Here is a 19183-nt window from a genome sequence, read left to right as displayed (position 1 = left end):
CTGGGATTCTTAGTCGTCTCTTCCTCGAGGCTCAGGCACATATAACAAACTTTTCTTTTATACTTTGTACAAGCAGCCCCTCAGCTGTGGTGGCTTGTGAAGTGCCGCTTTCTTTCAGGATTCGGGTTAGGTGCTCTGTCAGATCACAGACGTGCAGGTGAAGCCAGAGGATACCACAGGGCAAGCAGAAGCCTTCCAAGACTGGTATGCTGTGGGTGACATGTAACCAGGGTCCATCACACAGCCAGTGCCCAGCCCTGAAGCACAGAGGGTGAGCACAGCTGGGACAGACACACAGGGCTGGTACCTCAGCATGCTCAGGGAAGAGCTCTGCCATTCCTTCTCTGTGAACCAGCAGGTTAAGCAGTGCCTCAGCCAGAATCACTCTCTGCTCACTACTTTTCCTCTTCAAGCTGTTGACATAGACATTCTTCCCCACAGCCTCTCTATCTCTCCAGGATGTGACAACCCCAGGCTCTTTTGGGTACCTACAGGAATTAAACAAAATACAGTGGCCTTGGACACTTGTGCTTTTCCACCCCCTTCTCCATGGCAACACCAGCATCTCCCTTTGATCAAGATTGTCTGTTTGGGGGTGTCCCAAGTAAAAGACTTTAGGAAAAAGCATTTCATGTACATTTAAATTATTTGTGTTGTTTTGAAAAAATACTGGAAATATATTTTGCCCTTTCACAGGCCGGGCAGCTTCAGCAGTTGTGAGATCTGAGATCATTTAGCTCCTCTGAGAAGATTATAGTTTGTTACATAAAAAAGAACCCTCCTTTTTTAATTGTGGTTGTCAACCTATGACTGAAAACATATCAATACATATTCATCAGTTAATTTGTATTTTGTGTTTAATTACATTAACATTTAATCCTTGAGGACTGCTAAAGACCTTCCAGGAACAAAATGAGTGTTAGGAATATTGGGACAATATGAACTGAGCAGAGACGTGGCTGCAGTGTCAACCTTTTCACACCAGGTGCTACAGTTGTGCACAACGGATCTTGTGATTGTTGTGTGCCGCTAAGAACACAAGTGTGTTCCCACATGGACCTGAGAGCTGTTGCAAGCATGAAAAGAGCTAGTATGGATGCTGGTTTTTCCCAAATGCTCTTTTGTGGCACCTCTTATACACACTTCCTTGCAGCCGTTAGAAACCTCTGCATGATGACAGCTGTAGTGTTAAGAAATCTTGCAGCTGCCACTGCCAAACTCAACAGAACATTGTCGCTACTTGCTTCCAACTTTCTTCTGTTCCACTTCTCCCTTCCCTGTCACTGCTTTCTTCTGGAGCTTTTCCTATTTCATTTCTCCCGGCTTTTCCTACTCCTCCTCCCACAGATTGGGGTTCGGCTTGAGTTTCCCTTTGCAAAGGATGGCAAAGCTAAGCTCCCTTCTACAGCTCCTTCCAAGATCAGGCATTCCAGTGCCTGGTGTACTAGAAAATCCAGGAGGATTAGTCACTTCCTCATTTTTCCAAGCTCCAGCTGTAGCGAGAGGCCTGCAGAGGAGATGCTGCCTGATGTAACGCGCTCTGTGTTCAGCTCCCAGCTTGCCTGCACGCTCCTGCTGGCTGCTTTATTATGGTCCTTCCCCGCCAGGCCAGCAGTGCCAAACAACTTCTCTCCTCTTTGGCTGCGACTGCCTCATTCCAATACCTGATAAACACACACTGAAACTGCCCTAATTTGTTCCTGCAGGAGCTGCAGTACTCTATGCTTCTCTGAGGCAGTCCTGCCTGATTTGTCTTGCTCATCCCACCTGCATTTGCTGGCACCAGCAGGCAAAGATCTCTCATACTTGGCTCCTCCCATTTTCCTGGGCTTTTGAGCTTCTTTTGTTGGGATCTTTCTCCTTGTCCGTGCTTCATTCCCCACAAAGCCGTCCTTCCAGCCTTTGTAACCACAGCAGGAGGTAGGCTAGGCATGGCATGCAACAGTGTTTCAGAATGACACTCTGGTGTGAAATATTAACCGAGGGCACGGCTTTTTATTTACAGATATGCTGAAAATCAGTTAGAGCGGTGGTTCTCAACCTGTGGTCTGCAGACCCCTGGGGGGACAAGATGTCGTCACAGGGGCCCACGCAGGCTTAAAGCAGGGGTGGGGAACGTCCATCCTGGACACATTTGGTCTGGCCTGCGGCAAGCGCTGCACCTCCTTCTCCCACAGCCCCCTCCCCTCAATGCTCCTCTCATACTCAAGCCCCCTTCTCCACGTCTGCCCTGACACAATAGTATATTCGGGGCTAGGATGGTTGGTGGGACCTACTTTAACTAAGCAGTTTTTCTCTTGAAGACATTTTCTTAACTCAGCGGCCCTCTTTAGGGCTGCCATGGGACTGAAGTCTGTTCCTCTAAGTGGTGACCTCCGGACCTGTGAACAAAAATATATAGTGACTGAACACGCACAAACAAGGGGGAAGGTGAGAAGAATTGTAAAAACTTTTCATCAAATTTTAATGTAAAAATTGGCATAAAATTTGGAAGTAGCACGGTCAAATACCATGAAATGGGCCATTTGAGCAAGAGTGTTGATGCTATTATTTTAAATTCATGTGGAATGATTGCAATAAAGATATTGTCATAGGAGTGCGTGCATTGACAGACTGACTTGTTTCTCCTTCTTTACAAATTTGAAGACCCTTCGTGAGAAAATTGAAGTAAATATTTGATGCAGTCTAGTGCTTTAAGTCTTGAATTAAGTCTTGGTGGTCCAAGACTTTATATAATTTTATAAACTCATTTAAAGGAGGTCCGTAGTGAAGGGAAGGTTGAGAACCCCTCGGTTAAGAGTATTCTAAGGGAAGATCACGATCTTCAAGCGGCCCGTTCACAGCAGCGCTGTTACTCCCGGCGGGGGGAGAAGGGGCGGTCGGGGACGCCGCGGGGGGTGTTCGGGGAAGTGCCAGCGCGGACAGGCCGAGCGCCTCTGGGGGTGCGGGTCCCCGGGGCTGAGCCCGGCGGGGCGGCGGGGCCGGACGCCATTACCGGCACCGCTGGGACAACCTCCGCAAGCGGCGTTTCCGTAGTGTAGTGGTTATCACGTTCGCCTAACACGCGAAAGGTCCCCGGTTCGAAACCGGGCGGAAACACCAGCCTGGATGGCTTTTTTTCCCTTTTATTTTTCTTTAAAAGAACGGACCCACTCCCCCGTGAGCTGCAAACCGGCAGCGGCGCGTGTCTAAACTTTCAAACACCTTTACCTGGGTTCCTTTTAACCGCAAGCACCGGCACGGCGAGACTCCCCCGCGCTGCCGCTGCATCTCCGGTAACACGTGCATGAAGCCCCACGGGTGCAGGGCGAGGGGCCACGCCCCGGGAGCGGCGTTAATTAGACGCCCCCCACCCCGCCCCTGGCGTTACGGCCCCGGGGAACACCGGGCCCCGCCGGCGCGACTACGGCTCCCGGCATGCACAGCGCCCCGCCGCGCTGCATCATGGCCGCTGCAGTCCGCGCCCCCCCGCCCTCCCGGGGAAGCCGCTCGCAGCGCGGCCCCGCTCGTTCCCCTCAGCGCGCCGGGCCGCGGCCCCGTCCCCGCTTCCCGCCGTGCGGCCGCTGCCCCTCAGCCCCGAGCCGCCCCGGAGCGCGGCACCGGAAGTGGCAGCCCGGAAGCGGCGCGCGTGGCGTCATCAGAAGATGGCGGCCTGAGGCGGAGGCGACCGTCCCTTCCCCTCCGCAGGTGCGTGGGGCGCAACCGCCCTCCCGCCGGCCCGGGGGCGGCTCCGTCGGCGCCGCTGCGGCCCTTTGGGCGGGCGGGCAGCGCCGGGGGCACGGCCGGTGCCCGGTGAGCCGGGCGCGGGGGACGCGGGGGTGGCGGGGCTTGGCCCGGGCGAGGGCCGCGACGGGGGAGGGCGCTGCGGGCTCCGTCCTGTCCAGCGGCGGGGTCGGGCCGGGCCGGGCCGGGGGGGGCGCCGCGGTTGTTGGGGCACCTCTGGGCCCCGGTGACCTCCTGGGACCGCCCGCAACCGGGGTCTGCCTGTCCCTGGGGCGGGGAGCGGGTCTGAGCCCTGGGGAGCGGCTGCCCCCGCCGCGGGGACCGCGGGTGGCTCATTTCTACAAAGTGCTCCTCGGAGCCCGGTTTTGACCTGACAGCTCGTCAGCTTAGTGAGGTTAATCCTCTGATCGGGTGGGGGAGTGTACATGACTCTGCCCTCTTCCCCCCGCTCTGTCTCTAAAATTAGCAGCCCCCCAAGTTAGAAGGATCCACCCGTCTCGCTGTACCTCGTACAAAAGCGCTACAGTACAAACCGTCCCGCGGTGACCACGAGTGGATTCCAACGCTGACTCTTTTGTAATCGTTAACTTACGCTGTTAAAGGAAAAACAAAGTTAAATCTTGCATGTAAATATTTTTTTTTTTGTTTTCTTTCCCAGATCAGAACAAAGAGGCTGCAGCTCGTTATCAAAATGCAGTATTCCCATCACTGTGAGCACCTTTTAGAGAGACTGAACAAGCAGCGAGAAGCTGGCTTTCTTTGTGACTGCACTGTTGTTATCGGTGAATTCCAGTTCAAAGCGCACAGAAATGTGCTTGCCTCCTTCAGCGAGTACTTCGGGGCATTTTACAGAGATGCGTCTGACAATAATGTGGTTTTGGATCAGACTCAAGTGAAAGCTGATGGATTCCAAAAACTCCTGGAATTTATTTATACGGGAAACTTAAACCTTGACAGGTAACATACGCTATTAAAGGGGGAAAGAGAATAGGGAAATAAACCATGTTAAAGCAATACTGGATTTTTTTGGTCTCTGTAATAAGTTCCAGAGGAACAAATAGTAATGGATATGATACATATTAGCAAGTTGAAGCTCATCTGTTTGTATGTTTTAAAATACCACGTGACCTATGAGTGCCGAAAGAAAGGTATGTTGTCTGATACTTCATTGATTGATGGTTTCAGTCTCCCAGTCTTTCTGGATCAGAAGGGATTAAATATATTGCGTGATTACTGGGAGAGGGAAAGATAAGTGTATTATTTCTGAAGTTGGATTATAGGAGTCTGGTTTTGCAGAGAACACACAGAAACTGTGTATGTGGTAGAGACTAAAGTCTGAGGAACAGATGAGGATAGGCACCATTTTTTAAAAATTACATTTGTTAGAATTCGCGTGATCTGTTACGCAACGTTGTATATTACAGCGCCCAAAAGGAGTCACAGGAAGAGTGTTTTCCCCACACACTACATTGATTTTGTGCCCATTGTGTTGCCTCATATACAAGGAGGATTCTTTGCAGTGCTTCTCTCTCAGCAAAAGAAAGAGACTATCCCTCATGAGGGAAGTGTGATGACTTTGAAGTGTGTGGTCCAGGATTTCTACTCCTTTCTCAACATCTGGTGTCAACTGCAGGTTTAAAAAAACGTTTGTTTCTACTGAAGACTGAAAACTCATGCTCCATAATTTCAGTATACAGATGCAGGGTGTTGGCTTTTTTAAAGTTAGCTACATGGATTAACAGCAGTAGGGCAGTGTACACAGCTATGTAGTGAAATTAGTGATTGATGCTTTTCAAATTACGCATGAGCAGAAGCGTGCAGCGTTCTTGTGTCTGTCTGGGACTGCAGGAGGAGAGTTTCTGGATTCATGCTGAGCAGTTGAGATCTCTGAAGGAAGAGGGAGGTGAAAGTATTGTTCTCACCCCGGGAAGAACTACCTGACTAAAGATGACACCTGCGGGTCTGCCTCTGCACACCCGACATCTTGTACAGTATCCCTATAGGTGAATGCTGCAACTGTCGGCACATTCTGTTAACTTTTGTGATGGTGGGTGCCTGGGTGACACCAGGAGGGTGTACTTTGAACACAGTGCTAGTATAATACAAGCTACTAAAACAGCTGTTTTCCCATAGAGAGAGTAATTGTGGCTAGTTACTTATTGTTTAATTACATTTACCGTGTAAGAGGTTGTTAGAGGGATGCTGTTTACCATTAATCTCTTTAAAGTGCTGTAAACCCACAAAAGCCTTGATGGTGCATGTTGCCACCTTTTCCAGATCATTTTTTTTCTAAACCACTGAGGCCTGTTTTGCAGGAACTGAAAAATCGAGTGTAGTACTTTAAATGAGGACTTCCCTGGTGTTAATGTTGTTGGTGCAGAGCTGATACAGAATTAAGAGTTTGCAAATTGTTTTATAAAACAAGATTAATACCCACCTCACAGAAGTGCTGAGGTGAATGCGCTGCTTGCGAATTACTTAAGACTTTTCCCAGAAGGATTATAGAATGGTAACTTAGGCATTTTATTGTCCAGTGTTTTACCCCTTCGTGCTGTGATTTCTGAGCTTTTTGGACCTACAACGCCACATCTAGCCTCGTAACCTCACAATTAGACTTTCAACATAAAATTGTACAGAAGGCAATTGACTGGAAATAGTTCCGTGGACCCGCAGACCCCACGTGGGCCGTCGGTTCGGGTGTCATTGTCGTACTACTGTCTCAGGGCACTACAGCACTAAGAGATAGATCTTGCTGTATATGTTCTTAAAATTACGTTTTCTGACTGTGTAACTTTTGTGTAGCTCTGCTGTCTGTGTTTCGTACAGTTGGTACAGAACAGATGTTTGCTTTGTCCAGAATGTTGTCACCCAAGTCTTGTTTTCTTGCAGCTGGAACGTTAAAGAAATTCACCAGGCTGCTGACTATCTCAAAGTAGAAGAAGTGGTCACTAAATGCAAAATCAAGATGGAAGACTTTGCTTTTATTGCTAATCCCTCTTCCACAGAGACATCTAGTATCACTGGAAATGTTGAAATGAATCAGCAGACTTGCCTTCTGACTCTCCAAGATTACAGTAATCGGGAGAAAGCAGATGCTGCTTCTGCAGAGTTGGTTCAACCACAGGCGAAGAAAGCAGCTTTAGAAAAGAAATCTCCTCAAACCAAAAAGCGAAAGAAGAATTTCAGCTCCCCCAAAAGCATACAGAATAAATCCATGCAATATCAGAGCGATGTGACCGAGAACGCATCCATTGAACTGTTCTTAGATGCAAATAAGCTGGCCACCCAGATCACGGAACAGGCTGCCCAAGGCGGCGATAACTCTGAGCTGCAGCTGGCGTCTGTGGTGGAAAGCGAAACACTGGCAGCGCAGGATATCCTAGTCCAGACTATTGCTGCGAAACAGAAACGGGGAAAACCTCAGCAAAGCTGCGCGCTGAAGGAGCACTGCATGTCCAACATAGCCAGTGAGAAGAACGCCTACCAGCTGGAGAGCACAGGGGAGGAACTCGACCAGAAGTACTCCAAAGCTAAGCCGGTGTGCAACACCTGTGGAAAAGTCTTTTCCGAAGCCAGTAGCCTCCGTCGACACATGAGAATACACAAAGGAGTGAAACCCTACGTGTGTCAGCTCTGCGGGAAGGCGTTCACCCAGTGCAATCAGTTGAAAACACATGTAAGGACTCACACAGGTAAGCTGCTGGCCTTGTCTTCATGGGCTGTGGAGACCTGGAGTCACAGCCCATGAATACAGGATTGAAAAGGTCTTTGCATTCCAGCTTCTTCCTCTAGACATTCTGTCTGCTGCTGGTACGCATATGGGGATAGTACCTGTATCCTGGTAGCATGAAATGTTTCAGCATTTCTCTGTACAAAATCATAGTTTCTACTTTAAATAGCTAGAGAGGACTTTAGTAGTTGGAGGATTTCTGGAAAGACTCAGAAGAGCTGGCTGCCCTTTAACTCTGTAGAGTGACAGAGTGCCAGAAGCAATTGCCAGTAGAGCATGAAAAACTCACTGTGCTTGATACCAGAATTTCTATTGCTTTCTTTTGTTAAATCTTAATACATGTTTGATAACAAAAGTGGGGGAAGAAGCAATCTTCTGACAAGTAGGTAACTTCTCCCGTAGAGTCTTCAAAAAGGCAGAGGAGGTGGCTGAATTACTACAGCATTTGGGATTCTGTTTAGTAAAACACGCAGCTGAGATGTGTGATGGTGTTATCTCTGCATTCAACAACATTACCAGAAGTCTGTGTTGTATCAAGAGCTGCTGAACAAAGCATCAGAGAGAAATCAGTTACGAACACTTAAATGTTGAGACATACGGGAGAAGTACTGTGCTTGTCTTTTTGAACGTTCTTCCCTAGAGATGGAAGACTTGATGCCAGGTCAGCTCGTTCTTCAGGGTGATCTGGGATAGCTGCTCTCCTGCTGTTGCCTTTGCTGCTGTACTTAGCCCAGCAAGCAGCGGAGGGACCTGGTTGATGTAGTTTTCTTCCTTTTGTGGCTGGCATTTGGATTTCTGAAGTAACAGTGCATCAGATTAAAAAATGGTTTAGTTTTGCTCTTTTTCCCCTTTGGAAAACTGAGCAGAGGCCAGCAGTGGAGCTCTTTCCAGGGAGCTGTGAAAATGTAAAGAGGTGAAGTAGGAGGTGTTGAGGTACAGCTGCAGGAGAACACCTCGCTCATTCTGTAACCAAGGGAGAGGATTTCCAGTGTTATCAGCCACTGACTAACCAGAGCTTCGTGGGCAAGATGGAGCTCGTGAGCAGTGTTCAGGGACAGTTTGCCGGTAGGAACATCAGCTGCATTTTCTGCTTTTGAGGGTATTGTACTGGGAATTTTTGCACTAGTAGGTAGGGAATTTCACAGTCGTGGTTGCTACATGGCAGGTTAGATGTCTAATACTTTTATTTTTGAAGTTTTTATGTACACGGTGTGCCTAAGAATTGTTGAGTTCTTGATTTGGTTGTGCACTGCCATAGAGATGCAGAGGTAGGCTCTTTTATATGGTCATCGAAGACCGCAGCGTTGCACAATCCATTATGCGAGACTGCTGCCCAGTAAAAGAATGTGAATAACCACAGAATTACCTGAAGCCTTCTACAGCAGATGCTAACGAGAAATTAGTGAGCACCAGGCTCTGTTGAAGACCTGTTGCTGTTTAAAAAAGCAGATTATTTACTGGTTGTTCATCTCGAATATTCAGAATTGTGAATAGACATAAGCAGCAAAAAGTCTGAAAATGTAGTAGTAGCATTCTTAAAATAATTTGGTGAAACAGCCCTATTAAATACTGTAACCTTTTTTTCCCCAGAAGGTAATGTGTTAAAAAATAGTCTGTTATCTGCTGTATTCCTGGCATGTTCCCCTTCAGCAGCCTGATTATGGGATGTTCCAAGATGTTATTTGTAAGAAGCATTAGAACAGACACCTGAGCTTTGGTCAGGTAATGGATTGGAAAGCTTTCTTACGTAAGTGCAGAGAGCACAAGGGTTTTATTTTTCACTAGGGGAGAAGCCATACAAATGTGAACTGTGCGACAAAGGCTTCGCTCAGAAGTGCCAGTTAGTGTTCCACAGTCGGATGCATCATGGAGAAGAGAAACCATACAAGTGTGATGTCTGCAACCTGCAGTTTGCAACTTCAAGCAATCTGAAGATTCATGCCAGGTAAGCAAAAGCGAGATCCTGCAAATGCTTAGACATGTGTGTAAACAGAATAATTCGCTCCAGTGGGAGCAAGAGTCACACTTTCTCATAATTTGGTCATTTCTACTCCTTTTCTCTTGGGTCTTCTCTCGCACTGCATAACAGAGTGATGACATCTATGTACTTGCTCGTTAGGGAAGCAATTTGTGATTTATGAATCTTGCAGCCTACACACTGGTATCCTTATGGCAGTGGTGTGGGTTTTGTTTCAAACTGCTTGTAGCACCAAAGAAGAGAGAATTCCTTGGTGGGAAGTGAAACAGAACAGCTCTCACTGTTCACTGCTATCTGCATGGGGCTTTTGCATTTTTGGCAGAAGCAGGAATTATATTCCCTTGTTAGGAATCATTTTATCTTTCAGTACACAGCAGTGCAAAATCATGCTGAGTTCTCCCCCTGTGTGTTACACCTGCAGGGCCTGTAGTTCTGCCGTTGAAATCATGGACATGCTGATTCCCAGAGCCAACAGCCTATTTCACTCCATGAGAAACTGCTAACTCAAACCCAAACTCATAGTTGTTACTTTTTTTTTTTTTTTTTGGTTCACAGAACATTAGCCCAGGGAACTTTGGGGATAAAGTACTAATTGAGGAAAGTTACTTAATCGTGGGTGTTGGATCCCTCTTGACCAGGAGGTCGCTGATGTCTGTGTTGGTTGGCAGGAAGCACAGCGGGGAGAAGCCCTACGTCTGTGATCGCTGCGGTCAGCGGTTCGCTCAGGCCAGCACGCTCACCTACCACGTGCGTCGCCACACGGGGGAGAAGCCTTACGTGTGCGACAGCTGTGGAAAAGCCTTCGCAGTCTCCAGTTCTCTCATCACCCATTCCCGAAAACATACAGGTGAGGGGAGCAGAGCCCTGCGGGACGGAAGGGGCCCTGCAGAGGGCTTGGGGATGGGCAGCGACAATCTGTAGATCAGGAGTTACCTCTGGAGTTGTCATCCAACTCCTTTCTCATGGTTTTTTTTCCTCTTTGACTCCAGTTCAGGGAGCTCTTTCTCCCATTGGACATCAGCTCTGTTTCATTTTGATTTGTTCTTTATGTGTATTCTGGTTTATATATTGAAGTAACAAACTCTTTGTGTTTCCTTTAGGAGAGAAGCCATATATCTGTGGCATTTGTGAGAAGAGTTTTATTTCCTCTGGAGAGCTCAATAAACATTTTCGGTCCCATACAGGTCAGTTTCCAGGCAGGCCACTTCCTGCACTATAAATAATATTTTACCTTCAGCCTTTTGCTTTTAAAATACACTGTATCATGCTGTACTTGAAAGTAGCAGTTTCTTACTTTATGTATCTCTGTGTTAACAGAGATGTATGATATATCAGAGACGTAATTTCTGTATCTCTGTGTTAACAAATTTGAAGAAAAAATTTGTGAATTTTTTTAAATTGTTTTTTTTCAGATTATGTAACAGTATGGGTGTTGATGTATAATCATGGCTTTGCTTCTAATTTTTTTTTCCTTTGTTTTAATCTATTATTCTGGAAACAATTTTATTCTGAATACAGACAAAATAACAGAGTTACAAAGTTGTATTTTAAAATACAACATTGAAATCCATTATCCTACATCTCTAACTGTGTTTTCTTTCAATTTCAAGATTCTTCTAACTGCCAAACCAATTCTTTTCAGGTGAGAGACCATTTATCTGTGAAATGTGTGGAAATTCTTACACAGATATAAAAAATCTTAAGAAGCACAAAACGAAAGTTCACACAGGTAAGTTCCTTATGCAAAGAAAGGTTAAGAAACTACATCAACTGTTTTGTCTTCAGTGCTGAATAATACATTTTTTTGGCTTATCCAGGCCTAAAATTAGGAAATAAAAGGTTTTTGGATAGTAGCTCTCTTTAGAGCCAAAAGAATTTGCTTTAGAAGTACCCAAGCCTCTTAAAGCATAAAGTATACGCTTTAAAGTAGATTCCAGACAAATTTGCAAGCATTTGCATTGCTATAGCAAACACATGTTGAACAACGTAGAAGTAGATTGCTGCTGACAAAAATTTCTGTATGTGAATATTTATTTTCTTGTCCTAGTAACTTGTGAGAGCTTCCCACATGAAGGCAGAGTCTGAACTGTAGGAAATCTTTTACCTCTTCTGAGTATGTCAAAGGAGTAGGTCTTTACATGGGTAGTAACTGAGGTGAATGAAGCATACTGGTTACAAGGCTTACTTTACATCTTGAAACCACATATATTTTTAATGTAACTGAAAGATTTTTTATATATGCAATGTTAATCCAAGTCTGAGCTAGATCAGCAAACACACAGGATCAGACAGCTGGCAAAATGTTCCCAGCTGTGAGTACTGCTCTAAGAAAACTTTTCAAATGCTTTCAATTCCTCCTCTAGATACCAGATTTTGATTAGGAAGAAATTTGACATAGATCACTTACCTATGGTGCAAAGCAGAGAGATGTTCAGGTAGCCAGCCTCTTTCCACAGGGGTTCCAAATGCCTCCTGATTTGTCCATCCTTAAGTGTATTAACCATAATTCCCTTGCCTCTGTCATATGGAAAAAGGAATAATAGATGTCTGTGCAGGTCTGGCGTGGGAGGGAGAGGGTGAGAAAGCAAGTGTCATACGCAGAGGCAGCTTTGAATGTCAGAAGCTCTAGAAGCCCCGTCTAGGGAGGCCCGGGTGCAGTGGGAAGCCAGGGTGAGGTGAGAGCAGCGGTGAGTGTGGAGAGGGCCTGGCAGAGCCTGAGGGGGAGAGCTGGGATTGCTGCCAAGGCTGGTCTGCTCTCGTGGGGAGACAGAAGGCAGTCAGGAGAGCTTCAGCGCTGAAATGAGAGACTTCGGAGCACACTTTGATAGAGGAAGGGCCAGATACCTGATGTGGCTTGATGAGAAAGCCTCCCAAGAGCAGCAGCAGACTGCATTCAAACAGGAGGGCAGTGAGGAGTCCATTAGCAGTGATTTCAGTTAAGAATAGAAAAGCATTTCTCAAGTGGCTGGATAAAAACTGAAATGGCTCTGGCTGGAATGGATTTAACAAATGTTCTCTTCCAGTTTATGGATAAATGATACATTGTAGATTGCTGTCTCAATTAAAAGAGGATGCTTGGATGTGGCTGTGGTTCTTAAGATTTCCTGGGGTGGAAAATCTCAAGGAAACGTTCATAACTGCATTTTTTCCAAAGCTCCCTCGTTCACTGTGATGTTAAGGATTTGTTATGTTCCATACCATGTCACGTAGAGATCAAGTTGGAATGCAGCATCCATCCAGCTGTCACACTACAGGCAGCAGGGGATGTGACTTTCGGGGCGTACATTGTACTTACAGCTCGTTCTGGCTTGGCCACACATGGGAGCCACTGACAGCCCAGCTGCCCCGGCAGCCTTTGGCACACAAGTGTTTGTTTTGACAGTCATTTAAACGGGAATTTGCAGAATTTGCGCAGGAGCTTTTGAACATTTTTTTTTTTTTTTTCCCCCCCCACCCAGGTTCTGAAACTCCCCCTGATTCTAATGCACTTGATAATTCTTTCAATGAACAAGAATCCATTCAGAGTCAGAAAAGTCCATTATCGGAGTCCATAGATGTGAAACCCTCTGAGATGTCTTTAGCACTTCCTCTTTCCATTGGGACTGAAGACCATCAGATGCTGCTTCCCGTGACGGGTGGTCAGTCTCCTTCCTCAGAAACATTACTAAGATCTGCTGTGACTGGATATTCAGAACCTCAGTTTATTTTCTTGCAGCAGTTATACTGACAGTGCAGTACAGAGCCATCAAGGTAATTTGGTAGCAGAGGTTTGGTAAGGTGAACATAAGCAGTCAAGCAGTCACACTTTTTGAATTGGACTTTTTTTTTTTTTCCCTCTTTGTAAAGACACTTGTAAGGCATTTCCACTGTGCAGTGCTGTCTTTCAGTTTTTGAATCATGCTAATCTACAGTCACATTTCTATTTGCAATTAACATGATTTCCAGGAGATGATTCCTTTCCAGCAACACCTGCCTTAAGAATTCTCTGTTAAATATGTTCATGTGTTTTGTAGATCTCCTCCCATGTTCCTGCTGATCTGATGTGTCACAATGTCATCTGAGAGCAGATGTTTTAAGCCATAATTGATAATTTATTAATGCAGGGGTATAAGGGGAAAAAATCATCATTTGAATGTCCTAACAAGCTCATACTCCTGCATTCCAAGGTGATACCGTGGTACATGATGGAAGGTAGGGCAGTGCTCTGGTGAGGTCTTGCAAAGAATTCCTGCTGTCTGCCAGAAGCAGCCATCTTCAGTTGGAGTCTGACCAGAGGGAAAGAAAGTTTTGTGTATTTTTTCCTGACAAGGCAAGTAAAGGAGAGTTAATTTTTTTCTGTAGCATGGTAAGTCAGAAGGTTCTAACGACATAGATACTACCGGGTATTCTTTCCAACAAGTCTCTTTTTTTTTAAGTGAATCAAGCATTGTATCTCGTCCCAGATTTCTTTTTCACATCCCTCAAATGTTCTGGTTTTGACACAAACAGCAACATTTGCTCAAAAGGAGAGCTGGATCATGCATGTTGTAGATGAGATGAAAAGATGCCTTGACTTAATTGTAAGGAGTGAATCATGGCTTCATAATTTTTTACAGTAGTGCTTCTTGTGCTAAACAGTAGGTATAAAAAAAGGAAATAAATCCTGCCCTTCACTGTGAAAATAATAACTGAACGCTGCATGAGGGAGCATTAAGGAAGACTACAACAGAGCAGATTGATACTCTTCCAGGCAAGGTTTAGTTAGAGTATGACTGATTTGTTTTAATTGAAATATTAAGTAGCACTTTACTTCTCATGCTACTTGTCCACAGTAACTGCACAAAACTGGTAACTAGCAAGACCCATGTAAAGGTTTGTTTTATTACTAGAAATGTACATTTTTAAAAAGCAACATTTTTAGTGTCTGAGTAGGGTCATTAATTAAAGACTAGTTGACAATAGGAGTACTTTTATACTCCATTTTGCCAGTTTGTGCCATTAACATAATGTAAGCATTATTTAAGTAATCATCAAATAGTAAGGAAACAGAATACTGTACCAACAATGCATTTAAAGATATTATTTGTTGGTTATTTATTTGGTGCTAGCGTTTTATTTCCACTGATGCCTTGTGTCGAGACACTGATAAATAGAAGAGCATAGGAGATACCTCTAAACTGATTCTGTTCTACATGGAGTAATAATTAATCTGCACCTTAATTAAACAGACTTGTGAAACATTTCTTGGAAGATTTCATTTAAATATTCTGCAAATGATCCCTCAGCATGACTGTGGATTTTTTTTTTTACTTACATGTTTGTACTTGTAAAGTAATGGCCCTTTTACTGCTTTGTGTTGATCATCTTAGTATGTGGCGTGTTTCAAACTGCTGCTTGATCATATTTTATGATTTAATGTATGGCAGATTTGCTGATAAATTCTACCACAGGCAGCAAAGAGTACAGCCACGTTCACTGGGAACATTCTTAATGCAGGCATCTCTGACTGTCCACTGGAACTAATTATTGCCACCCCTGCCTGACCTTTAATTTCTTCCCTTATCTGTACACAACATTTATGAATAGCTGATCTTCTTCATAATGCTGGCAAAGGACAACGGATTAAGTTCTCTGCTGTTTTTTTTCTGTTAGTTTGGCACTTCCCCTTTTCCTCCCCTCTCTTCTTTTTTAGCTTCTGTTGATGTAGCACCTGCAAGATTCCTTAGCCTTGCCATTTCAGACTGAAGAACCACAAAGATTGGGATCTTGACTCTGTGTAAAAAAACCAAACTCTGTGTAGCTTGTCATAAGGTTCCTCTTTACTTTCTCTTTCTGAAAATAGAGCAGAAGTCTTGGGATAGGCTTAGGCTTGGTCATGAATACTGAAAAAGAACAATACTATACAACTGATAAATTTTACATCTAAACAGCTTTGGAAGATAAACTAATGATATGCTGCTGTTATCTGAGGAAAAGTATCTGAAGATTAACACATCCAGAATAAATGACCACAAGAGAGAACTAGCTCTGGAAAAAAAAAAAAAAAAAAAAAAAAAAAAAATTACATTCCTACATAGAAAATGCATTCCATAACAATGTTTGTTTGAACTGTTTTTATATTTCTAAAATTATAGCTTATTACTGTATTCTTAGATTTCAGACTTTTTTAAAAAATACAGTGCTTAGATTTATACAGGATTTGTTTAGATACTTATAACAGTAACACTTGCTTTATTAGTCATTTAGTTTTCTTTATAGACAAGAAGATAATCATTATTTTTTACAAGACAACAATTTTAACCTTTCTTAATAGAATACACAGGCTTGTAGTTTTGTCTTGGAGCAATAATTTAGTGACCTGCACTCCTGAGTCCCCATCTGAGAGTCTTGATTTTTATCCTCATCTTTCATGAAGATATCTCAGCTCCTGAGGTATGATCTCTATGAACTGTATTCATTTACTAGAATATAGATTTTAAATATATATATATATATATATATATATATAAAATATATTTGTAGGTGTGTTCAGGCTGGGTGCTGTAGGACCTGAAGAAGTGGGTCTGTACTGTACCTTTTGCCAATAGATGCATGGAAATCAGCTGCACATCTAATTCCTAGGTTTAAGGATTCTGCGTTCATTTTGGAGGTACAAGTAACAGTATTGATAATTTCTGTAAGGGATTAATATGGAAAAGCACGGAATCTTTTTAGGAGACATCTTCTTGAGACCTATCTGCAAAAGGAAACTGGGAATTTTAATAATTCCATTAACAGTAATTTAGAGAAAACGACATGATTTGTCACACCATTGTTTAAGTCAATTCTGCGCTGAAGTCGGTGCAAGTTTTGCCTGAATTACATTATGTGCATCTAGAAATCGCTGAATTGGCTGTTTGGAAATACTTGTGTGAGAATAGCTCCTTGTATGACAGTTACTTCCAAATTTGTGCCTGTGTGTGGGCACAAAGCATGACAGCTTTTCTGAAATCGTCTGTTTCAAAAAAATTTTCAAATATGGACAAGTCCCATGTTTAAGCGTTTCAGGGCTGTGATCTTGGATAGGCTATCAGTAAGCCTTGCAGGATTAAGTTCAGATAAGGACTAATAACTGATTTTTTGGTTAAGTTATTTTTAAAGTATCTTTCATGTATATACATTTTTTTTTTTCCTCTGTTATTTGTATATACCTCAACTCTCGATTTTATAATCCCCTGGGAAAGGAGGGAGTTGTACATATTTAGCCTGAAGTGTTTTATGTTAGACTTTAATAAACTTGCTTTGTAATTTTCCCTCACCTTGTGTCTCCTGTTTATAACTGCAAGGGGTAGCGACAAAAGGAGGAGGGAAGCAGTCTGACATAACCACCACCACACCCCCTGGCAGAAGGACGCGCGGTAGCCCTTGGTGCAGCTTACTAACACAGCAAGGATTACTACAGTTCCTTCTCGGCAGTAAACACACCTGACTTTTCTCATAGAAGAGATTTTCTGGATCTGTTCAAACTAAATTAAACAAAAACCTTATTCTAACTACAATCTAGTATAATGACTCTTAGGTTCATTTTTTACCACTCGTTTTGAGGTATTTGGGGTGAGAACTTTGTTTTGGGGTTTTGTTGGTTTTTTTACAGAGCACTGAAGATGTACTTTTTATGCTAAAACAGATAATGAATTTTTCTCACAAGTTTTATCATCTTTTTACTAGATTGTTTAATTTTACAGAAGGTGGTGTGGTGGCTAGAGCACACAGTGGGATTTAGGGGACCTGCTTTGTACGACTGGCCTGCTGGATCAGGCATTTTCTGTCCCTTTTTAAATTGGGGCAAAAATTCTGCCTTTCAGCAAGGTACTGTGAGTTCTGGAAGCTGAAACAATGGTTTACAGAGCAGGGTTATGCTTGCTTTAGCTATCAGAATAATTTACTCAGAAGAACATGGCAAAAAATTCTAGCCTGTGTAAATTCTGTCATTCCAAAGAATACAAGAGATGTCTTTTAAGAATTTCAAGGTTTGGTTTTCAAAGAAAGGAAAGCAATCAATGTCTCTGGCATAGGTGTCTCTAAGCAATATAGTTTTGTGCACAAATAATTATTTTAGTTTGCAGGAAGCTGTTTATATGGAATTGAGTAGGAATTATTCTGCTGCCCTTTCTTATGAAAGAATATCAAATAACACATGAGCTATTTTTATGGATATTGTCAATAACAGTGCTCATGGGTGGAGCATCCTGCTGTCAAACAAGGGTTCAGATGAGTACAACTATTTCAAAAACATACACTAGCACTTTTGAAAGTAGATGCCATTTATCCAGTTATATTTTGTATGATGTTGTCATCTTACCACATCTAAAAATAAAATACTGCTGTTGGTAGAGTTGGGACTGACGTGGTAGATTTGATTCCTTGTTACCACAGCAGATTACTGAATGTCATTCATGCAAGTAAATTAAGACTTCATTTGGGCAATTAAATTAGCCTGAACGGGACAAGAGAAGAAGATATATGGAAAAAATATATCTGAATCTTGTGGTGATCTTTCTGGCAGAAAATTCTATCATCAGTGTCTCAGTATCTCAGTACTGAGAGTGCTCTCTTGAGAGTATCAGAGTATAACCTGCAATGCTCCAGAGCAGCAACACTCAGAAGAATACCAGCTTTGATCATACAGGCTTAGCTAATAATTAGAAATTTTGGAATTTTCACAGCATGTAGATTCTTCTCAGACAATCTCATTCAGCATATCCTCAACTTTTGTTCTCATTGCTCCGTTCTTCCTGTTTAACAACAGTAAACATACAAGCTCCTCTGTAAACAAGGGTTTTTACAGTGTGAGGTATGGACTCTGAGCCTGACAAGATGACGGCAGGTTAAGGTGTAGAACAAACTTTCTTGCTCTTTGGGCTTACCTCTGAGTCCTCTTATGATACTAAATGCTTTTTGGAGCAACAGAACTGACTAATTTGTGTTTGGATTTTTTTGCCAAACAACAAAAACCCTCCGTGTACGCCAGCTGCCAGTACCAGCTTGGTAAGGGGTATCCATACATCTCCCTCTTTCTACATGACCACTGTGGTAATACAGAATCAGAACAGCAGCAGTTACATCACTGCTGCTTGGGTATTATTGCTGAAATTACTTTCTTTTTGTCCTTCAGTCTTGTAGGTCTTTTGCCTGCATGCACATACATTCACAGATTATTCTGTAACTTTTTATTAATTTTTAACAGGTACGTTTAGACACACAGAAGATTGCAGTAGTGAAAGCCTTTGAGCAAACCTCCGCTGTCCTGTTTGGTGCCTGTTTTTCTCTAGTTACTGCTACAGATATGAGCAGAGAGGATGGAAAAAGGAAACAAGCTGAGTGATTCCCAAACTTCTACTAAGTCTGTATCTAAACCATTAAACAGTGTTTTAACTACTGTTACATGCATATGTTGTCTTATTCATGCGTAGGAGTTGCCACATGGCTATAATGATAGAAATCTTTTCAAACAGTTTTCAAGAGACAGGAAGAAATAATGACACCAAGTTTGGTGGTGTTTTTCATTTGTAGTACAGGAAACAAGTACATGTTGTAAGTTAATCAAAATACCATTTATATCTGAGGTTCACCAGCTTTAAAGTTCCAGCGTTGCAGAGGCTTAATGCTTAAGTTCATTTAATGAGATTTTGGAAAAAAAAAGCCACTCTTGGAAAAAGATCAAAAAGCCTGTAATTACTAAGTAAAAGGAAGAGAGTATATAGAACACAGTAGCAACAAGTGGATTTCCCCAA

The 19183-nt window shown here is 43.3% G+C and overlaps 1 protein-coding gene and 1 non-coding gene across 7 annotated transcripts; both read left to right on the top strand.

Annotated features, from left to right (window-relative positions):
• The first annotated feature begins 3026 nt into the window (after positions 1 to 3026).
• Positions 3027 to 3099, top strand: TRNAV-AAC (transfer RNA valine (anticodon AAC)). The gene has a single exon. It is a non-coding gene; the product is annotated as a tRNA-Val (tRNA).
• A 540-nt stretch (positions 3100 to 3639) lies between these two features.
• MYNN (myoneurin) lies at positions 3640 to 18833 on the top strand. 6 transcript variants are annotated; one of them, XR_012634012.1, is made up of 9 exons: positions 3640 to 3687; positions 4382 to 4680; positions 6613 to 7415; positions 9239 to 9398; positions 10100 to 10278; positions 10532 to 10615; positions 11074 to 11160; positions 12890 to 15842; positions 18637 to 18833. XR_012634012.1 is itself a non-coding variant. In XM_074911599.1 (9 exons), the coding sequence occupies exons 2-8, from the start codon at positions 4415 to 4417 to the stop codon at positions 13156 to 13158; spliced, it is 1848 nt and encodes a 615-aa protein (XP_074767700.1). In that variant the 5' UTR covers positions 3640 to 3687; positions 4382 to 4414; the 3' UTR covers positions 13159 to 13181; positions 18637 to 18833. The 6 variants fall into 6 exon arrangements, 4 of the variants coding, with proteins under 4 accessions (XP_074767700.1, XP_074767699.1, XP_074767697.1 ...); XR_012634011.1 differs by having other exon boundaries at positions 16736 to 18833; XM_074911599.1 differs by having other exon boundaries at positions 12890 to 13181.
• Positions 18834 to 19183: the final 350 nt, after the last annotated feature.

The sequence above is a fragment of the Athene noctua genome, chromosome 8, assembly GCF_965140245.1.
Source record: "Athene noctua chromosome 8, bAthNoc1.hap1.1, whole genome shotgun sequence".
Lineage (NCBI taxonomy): Eukaryota > Metazoa > Chordata > Aves > Strigiformes > Strigidae > Athene > Athene noctua.
This window is presented reverse-complemented; position numbering and strand designations above follow the sequence as displayed.

Coding starts and splice junctions, on each gene's coding strand:
- MYNN (XM_074911599.1), top strand. CDS start 4,415: ATGCAGTATTCCCATCACTGTGAGCACCTTTTAGAGAGACTGAACAAG. Junction 10,616..11,073: donor ACATTTTCGGTCCCATACAG/GTCAGTTTCCAG, acceptor AATTCTTTTCAG/GTGAGAGACCATTTATCTGT. Junction 11,161..12,889: donor CAAAACGAAAGTTCACACAG/GTAAGTTCCTTA, acceptor CCCCCCACCCAG/GTTCTGAAACTCCCCCTGAT.